Source organism: Aquarana catesbeiana, linkage group LG04 (genome assembly GCF_042186555.1).
Source record: "Aquarana catesbeiana isolate 2022-GZ linkage group LG04, ASM4218655v1, whole genome shotgun sequence".
In the NCBI taxonomy this organism is placed as follows: Eukaryota; Metazoa; Chordata; class Amphibia; order Anura; family Ranidae; genus Aquarana; species Aquarana catesbeiana.
In genome coordinates, this window is record NC_133327.1 from 310,714,953 (window position 1) to 310,741,577 (window position 26,625).

The following is a 26,625-nucleotide window of genomic DNA, read 5'->3' on the forward strand; positions in this document are numbered from 1 at the left end:
ATGGGCCGGAGGAAGCGTGCAGCTTGAGACACAGAGGCGAGACTGACAAACATGGACAGGTACGTGCTCTTGACAGCCCCCGGTGGTGACTATAGGCATAGCAACATTTACTTTAACCACTTAAGGACCGCCTCACGCCGATTTACGCCGGCAAGGCGGCACGGGCAGGCAGAATCACGTACATATACATACGATATATGTACGATCGGACCCCCCCGGTGCCCGAGGCAGTCCTCTGTTGTCCCCTGGCGATCGGAGGTGAGGGGAAGGCCATCCATTCGTGCCCCCCCCTCGCGATCGCTGCCGGCCAATCAGAACATTCCTTTGCTGCTGTATGCTAAACAGCAGCAAAGGAAATGATGTCATCTCTCCTCGGCTCGGTATTTTCCGTTCCAGCGCCAAGGAGAGAAGACATCAATGTGAGTGCACAAACACACACACAGTCAGTAGAACATGCCAGGCACACAAAACACCCCCGATCCCCCCCGTCACACTGACACCAAGCAGTTTTTTTTTTTTTTTTTTCTGATTACTGCATGGTGTCAGTTCGTGACAGTTACTGTGTTAGGACAGTTACTGTTAGCCCCCTTTAGGTCTAGGGTACCCCCCTAACCCCCCCTAATAAAGTTTTAACCCCTTGATCACCCCGTCACCAGTGTCGCTAAGCGATCATTTTTCTGATCGCTGTGATAGTGTCGCTGGAGACGCTAGTTAGGGACGTAAATATTTAGGTTCGGCGTCAGCGTTTTATAGCGACAGGGACCCCCATATACTACCTAATAAATGTTTTAACCCCTTGATTGCCCCCTAGTTAACCCTTTCACCACTGATCACCGTATAAGTGTTACGGGTGACGCTGGTTAGTTCGTTTATTTTTTATAGTGTCAGGGCACCCGCCGTTTATTACCGAATAAAGGTTTAGCCCCCTGATCGCCCGGTGGTGATATGCGTCGCCCCAGGCAGTGTCAGATTAGCGCTAACTCAGGAGAAGCAGCTGAATGTATTTTGGGGTGCAATTCTACATAGGCCCATGGCCTGTGTGAGCAATATATCATTTAGTGACAACATTTTGTAAATATATATATATTTTTTTGTCATTATTCAATCACTTGGGACAAAAAAAATAAATATTCAATGGGTTCAACATGCCTCTCAGCAATGTCCTTGGGGTGTCTACTTTCCAAAATGGGGTCATTTGGGGGGGGGGGGGGGTTTGTACTGCCCTGACATTTTAGCACCTCAAGAAATGACATAGGCAGTCATAAACTAAAAGCTGTGTAAATTCCAGAAAATGTACCCTAGCTTGTAGACGCTATAACTTTTGCGCAAACCATTAAATATACACTTATTGACATTTTTTTTACCAAAGACATGTGGCCGAATAAATGAATGACTAAAATTGAGTTTATTGGATTTTTTTATAACAAAAAGTAGAAAATATCATTTTTTTTCAAAATTTTCAGTCTTTTTCCGTTTATAGCGCAAAAAATAAAAACCGCAGAGGTGATCAAATACCATCAAAAGAAAGCTCTATTTGTGGGAAGAAAAGGACGGAAATTTCGTTTGGGTACAGCATTGCATGACCGCGCAATTAGCAGTTAAAGCGACGCAGTGCCAAATTGGAAAAAGACCTCTGGTCCTTAGGCAGCATAATGGTCCGGGGCTAAAGTGGTTAAAGGAGAAAACCCACAAGAATTAGAAAAATTCCTTAGGAATCTTTCTTACCTTATCCAGCTGCAAGGTCTGTGGTAACAGACCCAATCTTCACCTCTCACAGTGGGCTCCTTTAGAAAACCTTCAGGGACTGGAGCCCCCTTTTTAATCGGGAGATCCACAGCCCTGGTCCTGTAAAAAGCACCCCTCCAGGAATATGGCTGAAAGAACCAAATACTGGATCCCGGGGTCCAGCTCTCTAAAAAGAGAAGCGTTACAGGTAAAAACCTTGTTTCTTTGGAGACGAGGCCCGGGTACCATTCAATTCGGCCTGGAAAAGACACTTTGAATGCATCCGGTTGCATGGCTTGCCCCAGCAAGGAGTATTCCAGTGGGGCTCAGCACAGCACATCTTTATTCGTGACCAACACCTAAGACACTGGCGAAAAAACTGAGGTACTCCCGGTAAGGGGAGGGGTTATATGGGGAATCGAACTTCCTGTTTAGGATGTGCCAGTGTCCATCACCTGAAGGTGCTATATAACCCATACAGTTATTACTGTGGCTCTGTGTCCTGTGATGTACAAGAAAATAAATTTATGTTTTTGGTTGTAACCTGACAAAATGTGGAAAATTTCAAGGGATATGAATACTTTAAGGCACTGTACATACTGTAATAAAGCCTGCCCTACGATTCACTGCAGAAAAAAAAATTGGTGTAAGATACAGGTCTTTAAAGCTTACCGTAGAATTGTGAGGCACGCCTGGGTGAGCCGTGTGGTCGGGACAAACATTGGCACTCCTGTTTTCTTGTTCATGGGAAGTTGAATTTATCATGCCTACCAACGCCACACTCAAATTGACTCGTAGTGCATATACCATAAAGAATCCAAGTAATGCCAACACTGCTAAGTTGTAACGAGCAGAGCAACATGCGGGCACTGAAATACAGAGAGACATCTTTTATGTGCATTGTCCCCAGGAGACAAACAGGCTGAGCGTTATGAATACACAATGCAAGAAGAGTGTCACCTCTACCTCTGCCAGGCCTGACCTTTTTTGTTGTGTTTACTTAGTATACTGATTGCTTTTCATGTTTGTGTAGTCTCTACTCCTCTCTGCAGCAACAGGATGTAGCTGAACACTGTCACAGCTAAAAGGACTGCACTTGAGCCTAAGGCTTACCAATTAATTTAACCACTTGAAAACCAGGCCTTTTCTGACACTTTGTTTACAAGTAGAAACCAGTATTTTTTGCTAGAAAATCACTTAGCACCCCCAAACATTCTATATTTTTTTAGCAGAGGCCCTGAAGAATAACATTTTTTTTTTTTGCATTAAAATTAAAGGAAAACAATACATAACCCAATGTTTTGGTAAAATATCAAAGATGATGTTACGTCAGGTAAACAGATACCTAACATGTCATGCTTTAAAATTACACATGCTAGTGGAATGGCGACAATTTACGATACTTCATCTCCATAGGTGAATCATTAAACATTTTTTCAGGTGACCAGTTTAGAGTTACAGAGGAGGTCTAGAGCTAGAATTATTGCGCTCGCTATAACATTTGCAGCAATACCTCACATATGTGGTGCCCACACCTTTTACATATGCGTGCGTGACCTATGTATGAGTCCACCCCTGCGAACAAGCGTAGGAGCATTTTTTTTTTTTTATTAAACTTTTTTTTATTTTTACACTGTCCCCTTTTTTTATGGCTGTCACAAGAAATGTACACATCTCTTGTGATGGCAATAAAGCGTGATAAGTCCTTTTTTTAGGATGGCATCTCTCCTCTACCCTTGAAAGCATGAGATCGAAAAAACAAAAAACAAAATTGATCTCATGTTTTCCAAGAAAAAAAAAAAAATGGATGCGACGAAATGCTCGTCGCTTCCGGTCTGCTAGACCATAGACTTGATCTGGGACTTTCTGGTGCCCGATCAGCTGGTGGAACTACCAGTTTCAGTACACATACTGAAAAGAAACACACTAACAGGAGGAAAGAGCAGAGATATGATCTTATAGGTGTGGCTCTGCTCCTTCACTGCCCAGCCACTGGGTGGGGCAGGTCGTAGAATAGTCTGGTTTGTCAGCTACAGCATGGGCTGCAGAGGAGCCTCAACAAGTGCATGACCTAACTATGCTGTCATAAAGGGGTGTCTGGATCTCAAGACTGGCTAAATAGAATTAAAAAATATTTTGGCAGAAAAATCAGCTGGGAGATCATCATTTGTTTGGAGTTCACACTGCAACTTTCCACAAGAAATGGAAGCCGCTCTCCATATACAGTAAAAGGGACTAAAGACTTTCATATGAAGAGCAGCTTCCCTTTCTTGCTCGAGTCCCGTTCACACTAGAATGCAGTGCGGGAAAGCCGCGTTCCTGTGTGGCTTCCCGGACTGCATTTCAATCTGCAGCGGGTGTCGGTGAATGTTCTACTTTTTGGTGATATTTCAGCCCGTTCAAAATTAAATGGACGCCACAAAACTGCATATGAATTGCACAGGAACCACACAGCATTCCCGTGCAATTCCAAAGAAGTTACTAGTGTGAATGGGCCCTTAAGGTGGAGCAAAGTGCAGCCAGCAACTGCTGGGATCCTGCTCCCTGAGTCCGGAGATTAGCATTGAGTACTGCCTGTAGCAGAATATTGTACTGTAAATCAATTTGTAGTGCAATATTTACTATATGAAAAAAAAAAAAAAAAAAAAGGGGAATTTCAAAAAGTTTACATTTTTAATTTGATCCTTTATTTGAAAACAGCTCAAATAAATTATAGTTTCCCATATAGGTGTGTACTGTAATTATTTGATGCAAACAATAAATTGACTGTAGACAAGTCCAACAGATGACAACATTTCAGAGCTCAAATTATCAGGTGATGTAACAGGTTTAATAAAAATCCTATGTCAGGAACTGAACAGACATACACACAAAGAACATGTGCATGCCCAGATTCTTATTTCCATAGTTCATTAAACAAAAAAACTACATTCTGCATACATCCCAGACAAATCTGTGCATATCCACACACCAAGACAGATCAACATATGAATACCAACACAAAGAAACTGCCAAATCATTCTGTATATACTCAGAACAGCACATGCACAAACCACACTCAACAGAATGATATATCTGCTAACACATACAAAGGCATACCAACATACGAATGTACACATACAGTACATGCAAGGGAGGATAAAATCACTACTTGGTGAGGGTTACTGATATTACTGTAGATCGGTCCCTGATTTTTTTGGATTCTACCATATGGAATGGAAAACATAGTATTTTATGTTGTTATTCCAAAGTGGCATTGATACATCCAGTGTCAGCTCTTTTTCAGGCGAGTGCTGCAAGACTGTAGTCACAGGGAGAGGAACACAAAGGCGCTTCAGTTGCACACCTCAACTCTTCTGGCTATTCATTATTACCCTGAACATATAATGGGTTTACTAAGCTTCCAGGTTTTTTTTTTTTTTTGTGAAACCTTAATTGAACAAGCTGAAGTTAGAAAGCTGATTGGCTACCATGCAGAGATGCGCCAGATTTTGCACTCTCAAGTTTTAGTAAATCAATCCCATTGCATCCATTAAATTTGATATATTTTCATATAAAAAGGCATTTTATCATTCAGAGGAGCCGACAGTTTTTCTTTTACCATTATCCACAATATTTTTTTTGTTCATCAGTGGAATGGACTAGAGGAAGACCTCCATGATCTAGCAATCACTATCCTAGCAATATAAAGGAGATCAATTTTTGGTATGCATCAGGGCCCTCATCTATTTTTTATTTGGAAAGAACCTGCACTCTGAAATCCTTCCAAATTCTTTATTCTATAAATCACCAAGTACAAAGTAACTGCTAACATGTTTTGGCGAAGAGCTCTTCGTCGAAACATGTTAGCAGTTACTTTGTACATGGTGATAATCGAATAAAGAATTTGGACGGATTTCAGAGTGTGGGTTCTTTCCATATATCCAAATTCTGAGTTTGTGACAAGTGGGAGGTCGTCTGAACCTGACACCTGGAGAGAAGGTACCAGTAACCAACACGTATATTTGGAGGTTTTCACAGTTAGAGCGGTTTAAAAAAAATAGTACTGTATATAAAATTATATACTCAAATCCAGAATTCTCTTGACTCTTGGGCATGTCCACCATAAGTGATTTTCCATGCCCTTCTGTCCACATCCCTTGAACTTAGTGGAGGCACCTGGGACAGAAGACATTTTTCGAAGCACCATGTGCCATCTTAAAAGCATGTTATAAAAATAAAAAAAGAAGAGAGGCCAGAAGGGCCATTTGTTTCCACTCATTAGGATCTAAGGGCTCATGCACACTGCAGCTCTAAGAAGCTCAAAAAAGTGCCTCCTACAGGCTTGAGCTTTTTTAAGCTCTTATTTTTTCTGCCTGGAAACTCCCCTTCATGTTAGCCAGTGTGTCCATGCACACTATGGCTTTTTCTGGAGTTCACAGACATATGCTCCTACAGGCAGAAAAAACCCTCACCAACCTCGCATTTTTGAGAGGAGCTATCGAGCAGAAAAAAACACGCAAAAATGTGTGGAAAAAGCAAGATAGAGCATGAAAAAGCTCAAAAACACACACACAAAAATAAATAAGTTGAGGGGAGGGTTTGTGAAAAAAAAACGCTTATGCTCAAAAAAGCTCAAAAGGAGCTCAATAAAAATCTGCAAAAGAGCCCAAAAAGGTACAAGCTTCTTCAAGCTGAAATAAAAGCTCAAATGCCTGTAAAAGCAGCTTTTTTTTTTTTTTTTTTTTTTTAGCTGCAGTGTACATGAGCCCTATGTCTTAGCCTAAATCCGCCCCCACTTTACTATGCATGTTAGTTTATCACGTTTCAGAGTATATTTCAGAAATGTGGCCTGGAGACTTGTTGATGTTTTTGCATAAATGCTTCACAGACCATTTCAACTAAAATCTTTCCATAAGATTATATGTGCATTTAACATTTTATTCATGTTATTTACCTGTAAAAGCCTGCCTTGTTTAGACATTCAAAAGCCCTGAAACTGCTACTGAGAGCCACAATGTTAGAAGGGATGTCATTCAACTGACACCATAGTATTCCCCTTCACTCCTCCCCCCCTGCTGCAACAATAAAAGTTGTGTAAGGAAGTGAGGGGTGGAGGAGCTGGGCCAGCTCAGAAAGGAATTAAACACTCTCAACAGAGGAGAGGACTTTGACAAGCATTAAGTGGAGTTGTTTTGGGGAAACGCCTAGTCAAATTTTCTAGCAGTTCAAAAGACACACAGAGTGAAAAAAAAAACGATTTATTGAATGAAATGCTGCTAGTAAACATTTAAAATACTTGATTTTTTGTGCTTTATCAAAAATGTTCTAAGTTGGCGGCAGGTCGCTTTAATGTTTGAAAAGCCTGCTGGCAACATGAAAGACTGATACACAGAGAACAGCCTGCATACATGCACTCACAGTCAGACAACATAGGCATACACAATCCCCATATACACTGCCTCTACAAAGTTGAAGAGACCTTCATATGTATGCAAACATAAGGAGGCAAGATTAATATTCACCCAAACACAGACCAATATACTAAAACATGTTAAATTGTCCCAACCACACAAAATTTACCAGGCTGTGGATGTAAAATAACAGGATAACTTCAATATTAGATTGTAAGCTCTTCTGAGCAGGGCCCTCTTAATCCTCTTGTATTTTATTGTATTAGAACTGTATTGTTTCCCTTTTATATTGTAAAGTGCTGCGTAAACTGTTGCCGCTATATAAATCTGTATAATAATAATAATAATAATAATAATAATAATAAATACAAAGCCTATCATACAACTACTATAATAGCTGCCATTTACCACCATATTTATGCTGTCTCACCCATTAACCACTCCGTGTGCACACCATACTAGCCTAAAAATGAACATATTTAATTAGTACATACCATACCAGTCAAGTGACCACATAGTACCACACCAGTCTATGACCACACAATGTACAAGATGGTGAAATCATCAACCGCTGCTGCTGAAAAGACAGTCTGCACTGGAAGGTTTTATCTCTGATAGTTGCATAGTGTCAGTTAATGATAATACAATTATGGTGGGCTAGATAAAACAGCAAACAGGAAAAGGATACTAAATTAGATAGTAAGCAGCAGTCTTACTGAATAGCTATTTCTGGTTTATGTATTCCACAGCTAGGGAAAAAAAAAATGCTAATTTTCTGCCAGTTTAGATACAATTTTACATGCTTACAAAAGCACTGTGCTGCCGGTTATACCATATACAGAATGGAAATAATCTTCCCCATTATACGAGGATGTGGCAGGAACTGGCTCTCACTGTACACACATAAAATTATATATATATAAAATTATACACACACACACAAAATATATCAGCAGCTCATACTCAATTCTTCATTAAAAAAATAAAATGTTTCAGGGACTTAGGATCACTATTAATGTACAGTTCTGTGAAAGTGTACAATTAAAGATATTGTAGTTACCAAAAAAAGATATTGGCAAATAATATATATAGTTCTGTATAAAAGGTATTTTCCCCTTTCCTGATTTTTTTATTTTTTGCCTATTTGTCATACTTATATGAGTCAGATCAAACAAATTTTATTACACAAAGATTACCCGAGTAAATACAAAAAGCAGTTTTTTTAAAGCATGAGTTCATTTATTAAGGGAAAAAAGCTGTCCAAACCTACCTGACCCTGTGTGAAAAAGTAATTACCCCCTTGCTAAACCATGAATGAACTGTGATTAACCACATTTTTTGGAAAGCCGATTTCCACTTGCCAACCAGGCTGGATTACTGCCAGACCTTTTGAATCTAGAAATCACTTAAAATAGAAGCTATCTGACAAAGCGAAGCATGCTAAAAGATCTCAAAAAGAAACACAAAACACATCATACCAACCAAAGAAATTGACATGCATCAGTCTGGAAAGGGTTACAAGGCCATTTCTAAGGCATTGGGAGTCCAGCTAACCACAGTGAGAGCCATTATCCTCAAATAGAGAAAAATTGGAACGATGGTGAACCTTCCCAGGAATGGTCAGTTTACCAAAATTACTCCAAGAGCACAGCGATGACTCGTTCAGGTCATAAAAAGAACCCAGAACAACATCTAAAGAACTGCAGGCCTCACTTAAAGCAAAGTTCCACCCAAAAATGGAACTTCTGCTTTAAGGGAAGGTGACCCCCTGACATGCCACATTTGGCATGTCCTTTTTTCTTGTGGGGGGAGCGGAAACCCTCTTGTTAGAGGGTTCCAGTTCCCACTTCCTCCCGGGGCACCATGGCGCTGGAAGTTCACCTCTCCCCCTCCCTCTCTGCAATCATCTGGGACACGTCACAGGTCCCAGATGATTGCCCCGCCAGTCACAGCGCAGCTCACGCATGCGCAGTGCGTGCTTGGCTTTGAAGCCACAGTTGGGCGCCCAAAGTGACAATGCCGACGCCGAAGAGAGGAGGGGGAGACGAGCGGGGCTTCGTTATCCCGCATCGCTGGACCCTGGGACAGGTGAGTCTAATTATTAAAAGTCAGCAACTGCAGTATTTGTAGCTGCTGACTTTAAATTTTTTTTTTTTTTAGTCGGAACTCTGCTTTAAGATCAGTGTTCAAGATTCAACAATAAACAAGAGACTGGGCAAACATGGCATCCATGGGATAGTTCCAAGGCGAAAGCCACTGCTGACCAAAAAGAACACAAAGGCTCGTCTCACATTTGCCAAAAACACCTTGATTATCCCCAAGACTTTTGGACAAATAATCTGTGTACTAATGAGACACAAGTTTAACTTTTTGGAAGGCCTGCGTCCCATTACATCTGGCTTAAAACGAACACCGCTTTTTATAAAAAGAACATCATACCAACAGTCAAACATGGTGGTGGTAATGTGATGGTCTGGGGCAGCTTTGCACCTTCAGGACCTGAAAGACTTACCATAAATGATGATACCATGAATTCTGCACGCTACCAGAAAATCCTGAAGGAGAATGTCCACCCATCAGTTCGTGAACTCAAGTTCAAGCGCACTTGGGTTATGCAGAAGGACAATGAACCTAAACACACCAGCAAAACCACCTCTAAATGGCTCAAAAAAAAAAAACAAACAAAAATGAAAGTTTTGGAGTGGTCTAGTCAGTCTAATGCTGTGGCATTACCTTAAACAGGCCGTTCATGCTGGAAAACTCTCCAATGTGGCTGAATTACAACAATTCTGCAAAGAAGAGTGGGCCAAAATTCCACCACAGTGATGTGAAAGATTCATTGGCAGATATTGCTAACGCTTGATCGCAGTTGTTGCCGCCAAGAGTTACACAACCAGTTATTAGGTTTAGGGGGCAATTACTTTTTCACATAGGGCCAGGCAGGTTTGGACAGATTTTTTCCCTTTATAAATGAAATCATTTAAAAACTGAATTTTGTATTTACTCTGGTTATCTTTGTCTAATATTAAAATTAGTTTGATAAGCTGAGTCATTTAAGTGTGACAAAAAGGCAAAAAGAAAAAAAAAAAAAAAAAAGAAAAAAAAAAAACCTAAAATATCTTAAATTGTATCTCAAACCTAATACTTTTTTTCTTGTTTTAGATAGCGTGGGAAAGGATTAGAACGTCTGTAGGGTTTTTACTACTATCTGGTGCAACATGGTGCTAGGTTCACATCTAACATTTCATGTACTCGTATTTTTATGTGCTTTTTGGTGCTACACGCATAGGGCAGAACACTAATTTCAATGGGCTGTCCTACGCACACCAAAGTAGCTCATGTACCTTTTTTGGCATTGAACTTTGTGTGAGTTTAATGTGCGGCTGCTTGCTGCGTTTGGGGTGTCATTAACAATGAATGGCACGAAATTCTCAGGTGTAAATGCATTTTCTCTCACTTCTAGTTTTGCTAGCAACAGTTCCACCCTTTTAAAAGCAACATGATGCATTTTTGGTTCAATAGACTTCAATGGAGAAGCGGCAGAAATGTAGTGAGTTTTTGCCACGATTTGCATTTTTCAATCCACTCAACAACAAATTGGCCAAAAAAAAAAAAAAGCATCAAAAACGCATGTGCAAAAAGCAGAAACAGATCAAAAGCAAACTGCATAAGTGTGAACCAGGCCTTACAGAGTCCTAGAGTAAGTGAAAACCCAAAACATGTTCTAATCTTTTCTTAGTCTACCCAAAATGTGGATGTGGTGTATGCGGTTAGACTAATGCCCCGTACACACGGTCGGATTTTCCGAGGGAAAATGTGTGATAGGACCTTGTTGTCGGAAATTCCGACCGTGTGTGGGCTCCATCACACATTTTCCATCGGATTTTCCGACACACAAAGTTTGAGAGCAGGCTTTAAAATTTTCCGACAACAAAATCCGTTGTCGGAATTTCCGATCGTGTGTACACAAATCCGAAGCACAAAGTGCTCAGAATAAATAAAGAGATGAAAGCTATTGGCTACTGCCCCGTTTATAGTCCCGACGTACGTGTTTTACATCACCGCGTTCAGAATGATCGGATTTTCCGACAACTTTGTGTGACCGTGTGTATGCAAGACAAGTTTGAGCCAACATCCGTTGGAAAATATCCTAGGATTTTGTTGTCGGAATGTCCGATCAATGTCCAACCGTGTGTACAGGGCATTACAGTAAATCACAGCTGAGTGAATATATTAAAAGGAGAAAAAGAAAGAGACTTTCACATAAATATATAAAATACTTCCAGATTAATCCCATCATATAAAAATGTAAAACAATCACATACATTGCATAATACAGGGCTCGACAAACCCCGGGCGCCAGGTCGCATTTGCGACTAGAATTAGCGACCTGGCGCCTGGGGCGGCACAGCTGGGGGTATCCTGTCTGTGCGGACTCCGTCCCCCCCCCCCCCCCCAGTGCGATCGCATCGGGCCGCGCCGGCCGGTAATTGAGGCCGCGGCTTTGCGGCCTTCTTCGGTCCTTCTGGAATCTGGCCCCATCTTTGTGGCCGTCGGTATTACAACCAGCAATGCTAATGTGAAATACCTGCCTGTTTTCACTGCCCGCCCATCTCCTTCCCAAAGTGAAGAGAAGGAAGTGAATGTGGGGATAGCATTTTTTTTTTTCGTAATAGCTTTTATTTTTATTTATTTATATAAAAACTGTTTATTTTTTTCCTAATTAAAATGAATTTATTTGTTATCTCCCTGCTTGGCCCCTTTCACACGGGCTGTCTGATCAGGTTCGCCTGTCTGTTTTTCAGGCGGACCTGATCGGACCCTTAGAGCCATTTCACACCGAGCCGCGGCGGGCGGCAGCGGTAAAGCGGCGCTATTTTTAACGCTGCTTTACCGTCGTTTTAGTGACGCTATTCGGGCCTCTAGCGGGGCAGTCTGTGAAAATTTAAGATTACTTATTTTTTATATTGAAAATAAAGCTTTGTCGGTCATTTAAAAAAAACCTGGCTCCTAACTTTTTTAGCTGGCTCCTAGATTCCAAGCAAATTTGTCAAGCCCTGGCATAATACAATATTCTTTTTTTTAAACCGAGCGTTTCATTTCACAGGTAACAGATTGAGTCAACACATAGACCAGGGTTTCTCAACCTTAGGGTTCCTTCAGAGGTTGCTAGGGCTTCTATAAACAATTTCTGCCTCTTAGATAAGTTCTCACTGACATCACTGATCTTTTTATCTACCTGTAAAGGAGGTAATTCTTCCCAATGACCACAAGTGTAAGGACCATTTATCCCACGGACCATCACACTAACGCATCACGAGTTGTAGATATAGTCAGTTTTAGTAGGGGTTCCCTTAGACCGGAAAGTTATTTCAAAGGTTCCTCTGTGTTCAAAGGGTTGAGAAAGGCTGACAGACTGTAGACAATATGGGATTCTTTTAAAGTGGTAGAAGACTTTTTTTTAATCTTAATGCATTCTATGCATTAAGATAAAAAGCCTGTGTGCAGCAGCCTCCATCAACTCCCTCTAATACTTACCTGAGCTCCATTTAGATTCAGCGATGTTCCATGAGAGAGTCGGCTGTCCGGGACTCCCCTCCTCATTGGCTGAAACAACAGCATGGCGCCACTGGCTCCCGCTGCTGTCAAAGTCAGTGAGCCAATGAGAGAAAGGGGGCAGGCCCAGACCACATCTCCATGTCCGAATGGACACGGGGAGCTGTGGCTCAGCTCAGGTGCCCCCATAGCAAGCTGTGGGGGCACTCAACAGGAGGGAGGGGCCAGGAGCACAGGGACCCGAGAAGAGGAGAATCGGGGCTGCTCTGTGCAAAACTACTACACAGGACAGGGAAGTATAACATTTTTTTTTTTTCATTAAAAATAACAAACAACGAGACTTTAGTATCACTTTAAGCTTTTATATGACGTGAATAATAAATCTGGATTTTTTTAAAAAATGTATTGAATTTATGTCCTTAGGTGCCGTCCTATAAAATCCCTAGTTATTTTTCTGATTACCATTTGCTTGTTTGAGATGATGGCAATCCAAGTTTTAAGTCTAGTGTCATCCTGCTTCTCACCCCTTTTTTAAAAATCATTTTATGAAAAAAGTTTAATAGAAAAACAGACAACCTAATTTTATTCATGACGCACAAGCAAATGACCTCTCCACAGTATATCTGACAGTTCCTTAATGCAATTATCAACACACGCATGAACTGACTGGTAGTGGGAATACATAAAGGAGTATTTTAGTATTTCAAGGTCCATATACAGTCCTTTTATTACAACTCTTCTTTCATGGAAGGAATATAAATAAAACTGCCAGACAGTGGACTTTGTTCACAAAATAAATAAAAAATAAAACAGTTCAACAGATAACCACATCCTGACCAGGTCATTTTTTTTGCGATACAGCACTGCATTACTTTAACTGACAATTGAGTGGCTGTGCGGCGCTGTACCCAAATAAAATGCATGTCCTTTTTTTCCCATAAATAGAGCTTTCTTTTGGTGCATTTTATTTTTGAGCTATAAAAAAAAAAAAAAAAAAAAAAAAAAAAACGACCGACAATTTTTTTTTTCTCAAAAAACAATCTTTAATTTCTGCTCTAAAACACATCCAATAAAAATCAAATGTCTTCATCAATTTAGGCCAATATGTATTCTGATACATATTTTTGGTAAAAAATTCCCCATAAGCGTATATTGATTGGTTTGCGCAAAAGTTATAACAACAAACTATGGGATATTTTTATAGCAGGACTGCGATATTGCGGCAGACAAATCAGACACCTGACACTTTTTTGGGGACCATTATTACAGTGATTAGTGCTAAAAATATGCACGGTCACTGTACCAATGACACTGGCAAAGAAGGGGTTAACATCAGGGCGATCAGAGGGTTAACTGTGTGCCTAGGTTGCACTTACTCACTGTGGGGGAGGTGCTTTGACTAGGGGAAGACAAAGATCCATGTTCCTGCTTTGCAGAAACACAGGATCAATACGTTCTCTTCTGACAGAATGACAATCTGCCTTGTTTACATTACATTGTCGCTCTACCTGTGTAATCGGTGGGTGCCAGTGGACATCAAGTCTGCGGTACCTGCCGCTGGGCTCCCGCAGTGTGTGATCACAGTGGGAGCGGGTCACCGGGGACGCGTGCTCCTCAGGCCCGGAAGTGTCACATCATGTACTAGGTACATGATCTGGCACAGAGTGGCTGCTCAGCCACAGTAAGACCCCTTTCACACTGGGGCGCTTTGCAGGCGCTACAGCGCTATAAATAGCGCCTGCAAAGCGCCCTGAAAGAGCCGCTCCCGTTTCTCCAATGTGAAAGCCCGAGGGCTTTCACACTAGAGCAGTGCACTGGCAGAATGCTAAAAAAAGTCCTGCTATCAGCATCTTTGGAGCGGTGTGTATACCGCTCCTGCCCTTTGAAATCAGTGGGCAGCGCGGCTATATGCCAGCGCTTTGTGGGTGGTTTTAACCCTTTCTCTGGCGCTAGTGGGGGGGTAAAAGTGCCCCGCTAGTGGCCGAATAGCGCCGCAAAATTGACGGTAAAGCGCCGCTAAAGATAGCGGCGCTTTACCGCCAACGCACCCACCACCCCAGTGTGAAAGAGGCCTAACTGATTTATCTGTTTCTCAAAACAGTTACATCCAAGGCATGCCATGAATAACAAATGTCAAACCAAACTGTCAAGTCATCAAATGGTTGGTGTCATAACAAATTAAAATGTGCAACACCATGATAGTGATAGATCAAACAGAGGGCAAGATGGCAGCTTCCTTGGCTGTAAAGGATAGGAGAGTTTTAGTTCTACTTTATTAAAATCCAGCTCCAGACAAAATTCAATAGGGCAAAGGGTTTAAAACAAAGAAGCAGCTCTGGCTGCAATACTCACCTCCTCTCCGGTACTGTCCCCTCCAGTACTGTGCCCCTTTATGCCACTAAAAGTCCTTGGTCTTCCAGGCTGAACATCCCCCAGAAATATCTTGTGAGCACATGAACCTTCACTCCAAGAGGGGCATTATCCTGCTCTGCACCCACATACAAATACTGCAGAGTGGCGCTCGTGTCACTGTGTCAGCGCAGTACTCTGCACTTTTTAGGATCGCCCACAGCTTCACATTATGTGACCAGCCTGAAGTCATCTGGAAAAAAAAAAAAAAAAAGTATGAAATAAAAAAAAAAAAAATAAAAATAAAATAAAAGTAAAATCTTCCTAGGGTGGGGAAAGCACTGATTGGTTTGTTTCCTTTAGGATGAGGAAACAACCCTGGACAAAAGTTGTCTGCATTCACAGGTACACATCCATCTGCAGCCTCTCACTGATCTGAACAGGCAGTTGTACGCAAATATCTGTGCCCCCCCCTCCCAAGTCCTAGAGGGCTCTGGAGCACCTGCATAAATGCTTTGTGGGCCCCTGGATGGACCTTTTTTAATTATTATAATGTATGGCATGTGAATGCAATAAGAGAGGAGAGATGCTGTTGCATCATAACTAGAATTACAGCAAACTCAGCAAGAAAACTGCAGCACAATGTTCTTTTGTATAGGCAGACTTGATTTCCTTCAGTAAACAACATGAAAGAAATATTCGAGTTCCACAGAACAGGAAGTTGGCTAAAAAGGATACAGTTTCACCAGCAAAGGACATATATACTTAGAGTTGCGCGATTAATCGTTAAAAAATCGTGATCTCGATTCAACCCCCCTCACGATGCTAATCAGCTATTTCGGTGATTCTATGTAAAACAGTAGGGCTGGGCGATTTTCTAAAAAAAAAAAAAAAAAACAAAAAACCAAAAAAAAAAAAAAAAAAAACTCCTGCCCGCAGCTCCTCAGAACCGGCGCCGGTCCTGGGGTGCTGCAGGCAGGTGTTTTTAGGCTAGGCCGCGGCTTCGGCCTAGTCAATGGCATCCGGCCTTGTGGGCTAAGTTGAAGCCGCGGACTAGGCCGTAGCCGCGGCTCGCCTAAAAACTCCTGCCCGCTGCTCCTCAGGACCAGCGCGGTAAAAAAAAAAAAAAAAATCGAATTGCTTAAATTTTGAATCGATTTGACCTCTCAACTCGTTTCAAGATTTTAATCGATTTTTTCCCCAGCCCTAGTAAACAGTGCAGAGCCGAGCTGTCAAAAAAAAAAAAAAAAAAAAAAGTGACAAATTTATCATCATTTCTCAGTGCAGAAAGATAAAGAAGAGAAGAGATGCAATGGCAGAGATTTACTAAAGCTGGAGAACTCAGAATCTGGTGCAGTTGTGCATAGTAGCCAAAGAGCTTCTAACTTGAGCTCGTTCAATTAAACTTTGACAATAAAACCTGGAAGCCGATTGGTTTCTATGCAGAACTGCATCAGATTTTTGCACTCTCCAGTTTTAGTAAATCTAAAAAGGAATGAATTTCGGTCTGTAGGGCCCCTTTTACACCATCGGCCCGCAAAGATCCGCCTGTCCCTTTTTTTTTTTTAGGTGGGGCCACTCATTGACTTATATGGGCAGGCGATATCAGCGATGTGTCAGCTGACACCCACCTGCCATCTGATCCGACAAGATCTGCTCAAAGCAGACAGATGGCGATATGTTCACCATCCGTCCAGCGGTTCGAATTAAAACAGACATGCTGTCCGTTTTCATCCGATCTTCCCATAGAGAACAGCGGGGCTCTAACAGGTCCGTCCCTGCACAGTGAGTAGAGACCTGTCATCTGCCTGCTCAGCGGGGATCCACAAAGCGATCCCCCACTGAGCTAGCGGAATCCGACCGTGTGAAAGGACTAAAGACTAAACTTTTTTTGAGACTTGTTGCTTAAAAGTTAAAAATCAGCATTTTTTGCTAGAAAATTACTTAGAACCCCCAAACATATACACACACACACACACACACACACACACATATTATATATATATATATATACATACACACACACACATATATACACATACTGTATTTGCGCAGCGGTCTTTCAAACGCAATTTTTGGGGAAAAAATACACTTCAATGAATTAAAAAAAAAAAAACTAAACAGTAAAGTTAGCCCAATTTTTTTGTATAATGTGAAAGATGTTACGCCAAGAGAATCGTCATCTTTATTCTAAGCAAAAAAATTGTGATTCTCATTTTATCCAGAATTGTGCAGCTCTAATATACTGTGTACTAGAATATATAGAATTTTAATACGCAGGTTGGATGTTTCAAGAGGGGGGCCCAAACTATTATGCCGCGTACACACGACCAGACTTTAAGGCAGACTTGGTTCGGCGGACCGGAGTCCGTCGGACAATTCGATCGTGTGTGGGCTCCAGCGGACTTTTTTTTCCCCAAAAGTTTGACGGACCTAGAAATGAAACGTTTCAAATCTTTTTGACGGACTCGAGTCCGGTCGAAAAGTCCACTCGTCTGTATGCTAGTTCGACGGACAAAAACCGACGCTAGGGCAGCTATTGGCTACTGGCTATGAACTTCCTTGTTTTAGTCCGGTCGTACGTCATCACGTACGAATCCGTCGGACTTTGGTTGATCGTGTGTAGGCAAGTCCGTTCATTCGGAAAGTTCGTCGTAAAGTCAGCAGGACAAAGTCTGCCGTAAAGTCCGCTCGTGTGTACGCGGCATTATAGTAACTCCTAAAACATCAGCCAGACAATGGACTTTTTTATCCATTGGCCACGTAGAGGTGATGACAGTAACAGAAGACAGAATATCTGCATCTTACCTGTCCCAAGAGGGGTTTAGAATGTTCCTACTCTCTTCAACTGCTTGGGGCATATACACTGACACAAAAAAAAAAAAAAAAAACTGTATAAAGTTATACTCTCAGCACAGGGCATTTTAACCCTTGTTACAGCAAAAAATGAAATAAAAAAAAAAATGAAAGACGCCCCCCACATTTATTAATGTTTGTGTAGTCTGTATGCAATACAGTAATATAGGAAGCTTCAATTGGGTCTTAATTTGTTGAGAAATGCTGTAACAGTCATGCAAAAGCATTGAGAGAGTTCTTCATTAAAGCGGAGTTCCACACAAAAATGGAACTTCCGCTTTTCGGAACCCTCCCCCCCTCCAATGTCACATTTGGCACCTTTCAGGGGGGAGGGGGGGGTGCAGATACCTGTCTAAGACCGGTATTTGCACCCACTTCTGGCATAGACTCCCATGGGAGTCTATGCCTCTTCCTGTCCCTCCGCGCTGTCTCCTGGGAAACACACAGGTCCCAGGAGATAGCGGGGACCAGTTACGATGCGCAGCGCGACTCGCGCATGCGCAGTAGGGAACCGGGAAGTGAAGCCGCAACGCTTCACTTCCTGATTCCCTCACCTAGGATGGCGGCAGCAGCTGCCGAGAACCAAGCGGATTCTCGGCGTTGGCTGCCGACATCGCTGGACCCTGGGACAGGTAAGTGGCCATTTATTAAAAGTCAGCAGCTGCAGTATTTGTAGCTGCTGGCTTTTAATATTTTTTTTTTTTTTTTTTTTTTTTTTTTTTAGGCGGTTTAGGTGGACTCCCTCTTTAAGCATCTCTAATGCAGAAGAGGTCAGTTGCACATCTTTGATCTACTCCGAGAGGGAGACCCAATTTTTAGGCCCTCCTCTGAAAGACATACAGGCCAATATTAACCCATTAATGCCTGAAGGTAAAATAATTTTAAAGTGGATGTAAACCTTCTCCTATACCCAGTGAAATGAACAGCCTCAGATAATAAACAGAGATGAAAGAAATCCCACTACATAAGTTTCACATGTATATCTACTGTCTTCCCCTTTCTACATTCTTTAGAAAGTGCACATTGTGTTAGAAATCTTGTGTCCTCGTCCAGCAGTGGGCGTGGAGTCTAGAAATACACTGTGTGACAGCTGATTGGAGGAAAGGCACATACCACTCCCCTCCACATAGGCAGAGGAATGAAGAAACCTGCAGAGCTGTAGTCTGAATAGACAAGCTCTCTGCTTATCTATCTCTAAGTTCCCTCCCTGACACAAATTTCCAGCTGCTTTGATCTCCTGTGTCGGAGAGCTTGTCAGAAAAGACTCTGCTGATAACAGAGGAACGGAGCAGCAGAAAGACACAGCACTCAGATTCAGGTCAGATTTCATGAATGGGGTTTACATCCACTTTAATGCCTGAACCCAGTTTTGCAACGTTGGTAGTTCGGAAAACTGTACCATTGCAACTACTTTGTGTAGCCAAGTGAATTCTATTATTTTTTTCAGGAAATTGGGCGTTCTTTGAAAAATGGTAAGGATATCTCTACTTTTTTTTTTATTTGCAAAGAAAAAAACAGCCAAAATAGTCAAAAAAGAGGAAAAGATTTAGCTGTATATTTCATACAATTATCATGAGCCACCAAAAAAATGAAAAACATAAACAAAACGAAAGGCGCCTCTAAGTGTAGAAGAAAAGCTGTGTCTAATACCCCCACAGGGTTAAAAACACTTACAAAATGAAAGTAGTAATCAGGCACATCATAAGTACGGTGAACGGCTGCATTGGAAGGGGTCACGGTGGACGGAAGTCCTCAGGAGGATAGATATGACTGGTGGAAATCGTCACAGTCCACAGCAGGATGGAGCACTAAAGCGCTGTGAAGCCGGCGTCGTCAACGAGGAAAGGAGACGGACCCGGAAATGATGTCATCCACTGAGAGACTCTGTAACCAGCCTGGACCGCAGCGCAAAGCCAGAGGGGAGATGTGACGTCATCAAGAAGGGACGCGTTTCGGAACCATCAATCGTTCCTTTTTCAACCTATGGCTATACTAGTGACTAAATGTGGTATATATACTGGCGGTGGGCTGGCGCAGCAATACACAATAGGGAGTGGACAATAACAATAAGAACATTTCTGAAAATGATACAAAGTAATATATATATATACACATATATGTATATATATATATGTATGTATGTATGTATGTATGTATGTATGTATGTATGTATGTATGTATGTATGTATGTATGTATGTATATATATATATATATATATATATATATATATATATATATATATATATATATATATATATATATATATATATATATATATATATGAGAAAAGGAGACAATGGCAAACATTAATAATCAACTATAGAGAAATGAAAAGATTTAAAAACAGAGCTCAAAGCATGTGATGAAAACATGCACGGATGCGTTGTACAGGCTCATGGGTTGTATTCGAGCGTGCATACATATACCCTGTTTCCCCGAAAATAAGACCTAGTGTGATTGTCAGTGATGGCTGCAATATAAGCCCTACCCCCTAAATAAGCCCTACCCTGTTTCCCCGAAAATAAGCCCTACTCTGAAAATAAGACCTACAAGGACTTTAACTAGGGCTTATTTGGGGGGTAGGGCTTATATTGCAGCCAGCACCGACAATCACGCTAGGTCTTATTTTCGGGGAAACAGGGTATATGTAGCGAGCTGAATATGAAGGGATGTGGGATATATGTGTAGAAATTATTTTTGATATAAACTATGTTTATGCTAAACAAGCAAAAATAAGCACATACAATCATATATGCGTAGAGTGGTAACATGAGTAGAAGCATAGATGAGTGTCAGATATTAAAAAAAAAATATATATATATATTAAAATTAATAAAGAGATATAATATCAGAGTATAGCACTAACTTTGAAATCTTCATTTAACCCTCCAGGGGCTAAAACATTTAATAGAAAGATCCAATACATTTCTCTATGACACAATCTCCTGTAAAGTTTGGCTGAGGGAAGATCTCTAGGCATTGCCTCAATGACCCATACCTTAAGGCCATTCGTGGACTTATCAATGAATTGGAGGTAGTGTTTGGGAACACTGTGATTGTCTAATCCACCTGTGATAAAGCGGCGATGTTCGCCAAAGCGTTTACGCAATGGCCGGATGGTTCGTCCTACATAGAATAGGCCGCAGGGACATGTAAGGCAGTATACAACATAATCAGAGGAACAGGTATGAAAGCCTTTTATCTGATATGTTTTGCCTTTTACATAAAAGTCTTTCTGGCCATGCGCCACAAAGCCCCAAGTCTTGCAGAGAGGCTTGCGGCATTGGTGCATCCCAGAAATCGCTAAAAAAGTAGGTATATGGTAACCCGGAGGCAGAGGCATTGTCTTAAGTTTACTGGGCGCTACCTTACTTTTTATATTAGGTGCCTTTCTGTAGGCAAATTGGGGTCTATTTGGCAGGACAGGAAGAAGATGCTCATCTTGCAGCTTGCCCAGTTGTTTTTAGGTCTGTATTTACTAGACATACACACTGTGTTTTACTAAACACAGTAAACAATTCATACATGGCAAAGGATTTCGAGAACACCAAGGGTCAGCAAAAGAGATAGCACAACAAACACAGTCTGCATAGATGTCCATTTGTCAGTCCCACTGAAATTTTGGACTCAGATGTCCAATAAAGGATAAATTACAGTTTCAGCATAAGCTACTGAGGCCTGTAAAAACAGGCTTGTTCCCATAGGCTGTAAAAAGATAAAGGAAAACATGTTAAAAAGAAGTTGTGGACTCCACCTGCTAGCTAATAAAGTTAATCCAGGCCAAACAGGAAAAGCATTACATTCAAAAGACTGTTAACATAATATATTATATCAGCATAACTTTCAGTACTGTGCAAAAGTGACAGAAGGATTTGAGGCAGCCTACATCCACAAATCTGTGGTTAGTTCTCCAAGTTGTTAAGAACAACCTACCAGCCAAGTTCCTTCAAAAAAACTGTGCAAATTTATCTAGCAGAATTGATGCTGTTTTGAAGGCAAAAGGGGGGTCACATCAAATATTAATTTGATTTGGATTTAGCTTCTGTTCACTCACTTTCCATTTTATTCATTGATAAAAATAAACCAGTGAGCCCTGGTTCACACTGATGCGAAAAACGCACAAGATTCGGTGCATTTCCCTGCATCGCACTGCTTGGCAATCACACGGCGTCCATGTGATCTGCTGCAGGTGTCAATGTTAGATTAACAACACCCTGAAACAGATCACAAAACGCAGCACGATTATCAGAATTGCAATACATGGGTGTGAACACAACCATGTGATGCAGTTTAGGTGCGGAGAAAAAAAAAAAAGGGTCCTACACCATTTTGGTGTGAATGCGATGCAATTTGAGCCATACAAAATATATGGTTCAAATCACGCTGCACAGACATCGTATGTGATGAATCACATGTGGTGTTTTCCACGCACCAGTGTGAACACCTGACTTAGGCTGGGTTTACACTAGTGCGAATTGGATGCGGCCTTTTCTGCATCCAATTCGCATTACAGGAGATTGTGACTGGCTCTCTATGGAGCCAGTTCACACATCTCCGTGTTGGCTGCGGAGTGGCTTGCACAGGAATGCTGTGCGTCTCTGGCTCTGTTTCAGAGCCAAATTCAGGCAAAAATTCTGCCCCGATTCATACCTGAATTGGAGAACAGGGACGCACTAGACCCCTGCTGCAAGCTGCATCCGAATCAAGTGTGAACCCAGCCTAAAACCTGAGCAAATACTGTATATGCCAAAGCATCCCTTTAAGATATGTTTGAGCTGTCACTAAGCATAGCTATATTACTACAATGAGGATATTCAAAAGAGGCAACACAGGTTAAATGCAGTATTTCTTGTATCATCTCCTGCCCATTCCACAATGAAAAATACCATGTTTAAAGGGGTTGTAAAGCTTCCCATTTTTTCACCTTAATGCATCCTATGCGAAGGAGATACCCCTTCCTCATGTCCATGGCCGTGGAACACCACTGTTCATAAAGGGCAACGATTCCCGGGAAAGTATGGAATGTAGAAAGTGGGTTATCAGATGGAAGCAAAATTTTTCTGTGGCGGGCATGTCAAGTTTCGAGATGCATTGGGTCAGTTTAAGAGGGCCGCTTGAATTGACCTTTAGTGTCATTTTAAGGCATGCTCTACATACCATTCATTGTAGATTTGAAGTGCTCAGAAGGAATAGTCACAGTCTAAATTATGAACTGAAGCAGTGTCTGCGGGTATTCTTATCACACTGGTATAACATCCTTCTCTGTGAGCATGTGATATCACATCAGGGTTTTTTTTATATGTGACTTTATTTACTGATTTTTTTTTAACCTCCACTATGCAGCTAAAAGATGCTCACGTGTACTAGATGGCGCTGGGATCTAAGCCTGGTTGGGATTACCATACCTATGCTGAAGGAGTGATGGGCAACACACACCTTTGATGCTCGCCTACAGAGGGAAGACCACAAGTAACTGGTTGTCTAACCTGTGGGCACTGTCTGCTGGTACCTCAAACCTGTCATAAACCAGACTGGCCAGCTGTCATGAGTATAGGTACCATTACACGGAAACATAGGAGGACTAAAGTGGGAATTTACAGTTTCTAAACTCAAACGTTACTTTTTCTGTCACAGGTGGCTTGTACAAAGGAAATTCTCCACCAAACATTAAAGTGGTTGTAAAGGTTCAAGCTTTTTGCCTTCATACATTGTATACACGAAGGTAAAAAACCCTTCTGTGTGAAACAGCCCTCCCTATAATTTACCTAAGCCCCATCTTGAATCATCGATGTGCATGAGAGCCTCCGACCTCCTGGGTCTCTCTCTCTCCTCATTGGCTGAGACAGCAGTGATAGCCACTGGCTCTAGCTACTGTCAATCACAGCCAATGAGGAGAGAGTGTGGGTAGAGCCAAGCCACGCTGTGTGTGAATAGACACGCAGAGCAGTGGCTCGGGAGTGAGCCTGCTTAGGTGCCACCATAGCAAGCTGCTTGCTGTGGGGGCACTTGGCAGGAGGGAGAGGCCAGGAGTGCTGGTGGAGGGACCCAAGAATAGGAAGACTGGGGCTGCTCTGTGCAAAAACACTTCACAAAGCAGGTAAGTATAACATGTTACAAAAAAAAAAAAAAAAAAAAAAAAAAATCTACCTTTAAATAGAACACTGGGAAACTATATAAAAAGTGTGTGTGTGTATATATATATATATATATATATATACACACACACACACACACACACACATTAGGGATGAGCTCAGGTGTGTTTGGATCCTAGTCCAAGCCCACCAGGAAGATGTCACAGTACTGGGCCAGTCATTAAGGCCCCTTTCACACTGGGGGCGTCAGCGGTAAAACAGCGCTATTTTTAGCGCTGCTTTACCGTCGTTTTAGCGGCGGTATTCGCCCACTAGCAGTGCGGTTTTAACCCCTGCTGGTGGCCGAAAAAGGGTTAAAACCACTCGCATAGCGCCGCTATAGCCGTGGTATAGCTGCGCTGCCCCATTGATTTCAATGGAGAGGAGCGGTGAATACACCGCTCCAAAGATGCTGTTTGCAGGAGTTTTTTCTCTCTCCTGCCAGCGCACCGCTTCAGCGTGAAAGCCCTCGGGCTTTCACACTGAAAAAACAGCAGCGGCACTTTTAGGTCGGTTTGCAGGCGCTATTTTTAGCGCAATAACACCTGCAAACCGCCCCAGTGTGAAAGGGCTCTAACAGAGGAGGCATTCCTTGTCCTGCATGTTATACAAGTGGCTGTGGGGCTGGTAATGCCCCAGCCACAGATGATTGCCCCAGTACAATGACACCTTCCTCTCTCAGCTAGATTTGGACTAGGATCTGAACACACTCGCTCATCCCTAAAACAAATGTAGATTCCATACAGGACACTATCTACATGGAGTTTGTATGTTCTCCCAGTGCTTGTGTAGGTTTTCCTTCCACACTCCAAAGATATGCTGGTAGATTAGCTGGTTCATGCCTAAGTGTGTGTGTGTTAGAGGACTTTAGATTGCAAGCTCCTTGGGGGCTTACTGATGTGACCGTACACTACATATGTAAAGCACTGTGTAAAATGACAGCATTATAAACAGTAAGTGTCTGTAACAAACAGCCCAGTGAGAAGTGAGAGATCCTGGGGCTCTGATCTATGTGTAGTGCTTTGTGAGCGGTCACATGATCGCACAGTCGGCTCCTCCCCCTATGGCTGTATATACACTGCCGCCTGTAGTGTTGGGCACAGCTGTGTCTTCTATGGGTCGGTACCTTTATCAGGGGGGACATTCTGGATATTGCCCCGGACCGCTTCGTGTTCAGTCAGCAGGGGGCTTCGGTCCTCCTCCTCCTCGCTGTCACTTCCCCAGCTCCTCATGGTGGACTGTGAGCGCTGTGTACATTCGACAATTAGCCGGGTCCCGTGCTAGGAAGTCCCATCCCTGAGTCACACACCGCAGACTCCTCCCAGAGTGAGGGGAGCCCTTCCCTTCTCTCCTGTGTGCACCTCCTTCCGGTATACTTCCTCCTCACACGGCTTCATTCTACACTATGGGGACAGGGCAACGCCTACCAATACAACCGAGCTGCACAGCAAACCACCGCCGTGTATTCTCCGGAATCTAGACTGTTTCTTCTGTGCAACCAAACCTACTGACTACTTCTTCTATACAGACACGCCCTCTAGTGGAGACACTGCGCTAACACTACTTCTATACAGACACGCTCTCTAGTGGAGACACTGCGCTAACACTACTTCTATACAGACACGCCCTCTAGTGGAGACACTGCGCTAACACTACTTCTATACAGACACGCCCTCTAGTGGAGACACTGCGCTAACACTACTTCTATACAGACGCGCTCTCTAGTGGAGACACTGCACTAACACTACTTCTATACAGACGCGGCCCCTAGTGGAGACACTGAGCTAACACTACTTTTATACAGACGCGCCCTCTAGTGAAGTCACTGCGCTAACACTACTTCTATACAGACGCGCCCTCTAGTGGAGACTCTGAGCTAACACTACTTCTATACAGACGCGCCCTCTAGTGGAGACTCTGAGCTAACACTACTTCTATACAGAAGCGCCCTCTAATGGAGACTCTGAGCTAACACTACTTCTATACAGACTCGCCTTCTTAGTGGAGACTCTGAGCTAACACTACTTCTATACAGACTCGCCCTCTAGTGGTGACTCTGAGCTAACACTACTTCTATACAGACGCCCCTCTAGTACAACGTTTCTTAAAGACTCTGAGCTAACACTACTTCTATACAGACGCGCCCTCTAGTGGGGACTCTGAGCTAACACTACTTCTATACAGACGCGCCCTCTAGTGGAGACTCTGAGCTAACACTACTTCTATACAGACGCGCCCTCTAGTGGAGACTCTGAGCTAACACTACTTCTATACAGACGCGCCCTCTAGTGGAGACTGAGCTAACACTACTTCTTATACAGACTCGCCCTCTAGTGGAGACTCTGAGCTAACACTACTTCTATACAGACGCGCCCTTTAGTGGAGACCCTGAGCTAACACTACTTCTATACAGAGGCGCCCTCTAGTGGAGACTCTGAGCTAACACTACTTCTATACAGACGCGCCCTTTAGTGGAGACCCTGAGCTAACACTACTTCTATACAGACGCGCCCTCTAGTGGAGACTCTGAGCTAACACTACTTCTATACAGACGCGCCCTCTAGTGGAGACTGAGCTAACACTACTTCTTATACAGACTCGCCCTCTAGTG

General features: G+C 42.4%; 1 protein-coding gene across 4 annotated transcripts in view; it reads right to left on the reverse strand.

Moving 5' to 3' along the window:
* The window catches only part of SLC17A5 (solute carrier family 17 member 5), a 198,939-nt gene that overhangs the window by 99,231 nt on the left and 73,083 nt on the right, over positions 1 to 26,625 (reverse strand). For 2 of the 4 annotated variants that reach the window (XR_012243890.1, XM_073626803.1), the window contains exons 1-2: positions 25,141 to 25,493; positions 2,398 to 2,594 (exon numbers count right to left, since the gene is read on the reverse strand). Coding sequence is in view for 3 of the 4 variants with exons in the window: in XM_073626803.1 (XP_073482904.1) it covers positions 2,398 to 2,594; positions 25,141 to 25,246 (303 nt within the window). In the remaining variant the exon portion in view is untranslated. Of the gene's footprint in view, positions 1 to 2,397; positions 2,595 to 15,026; positions 15,244 to 25,140; positions 25,494 to 26,625 lie in introns of those variants that run through there. The other 2 variants (XM_073626805.1, XM_073626804.1) reach the window with 2 other exon arrangements.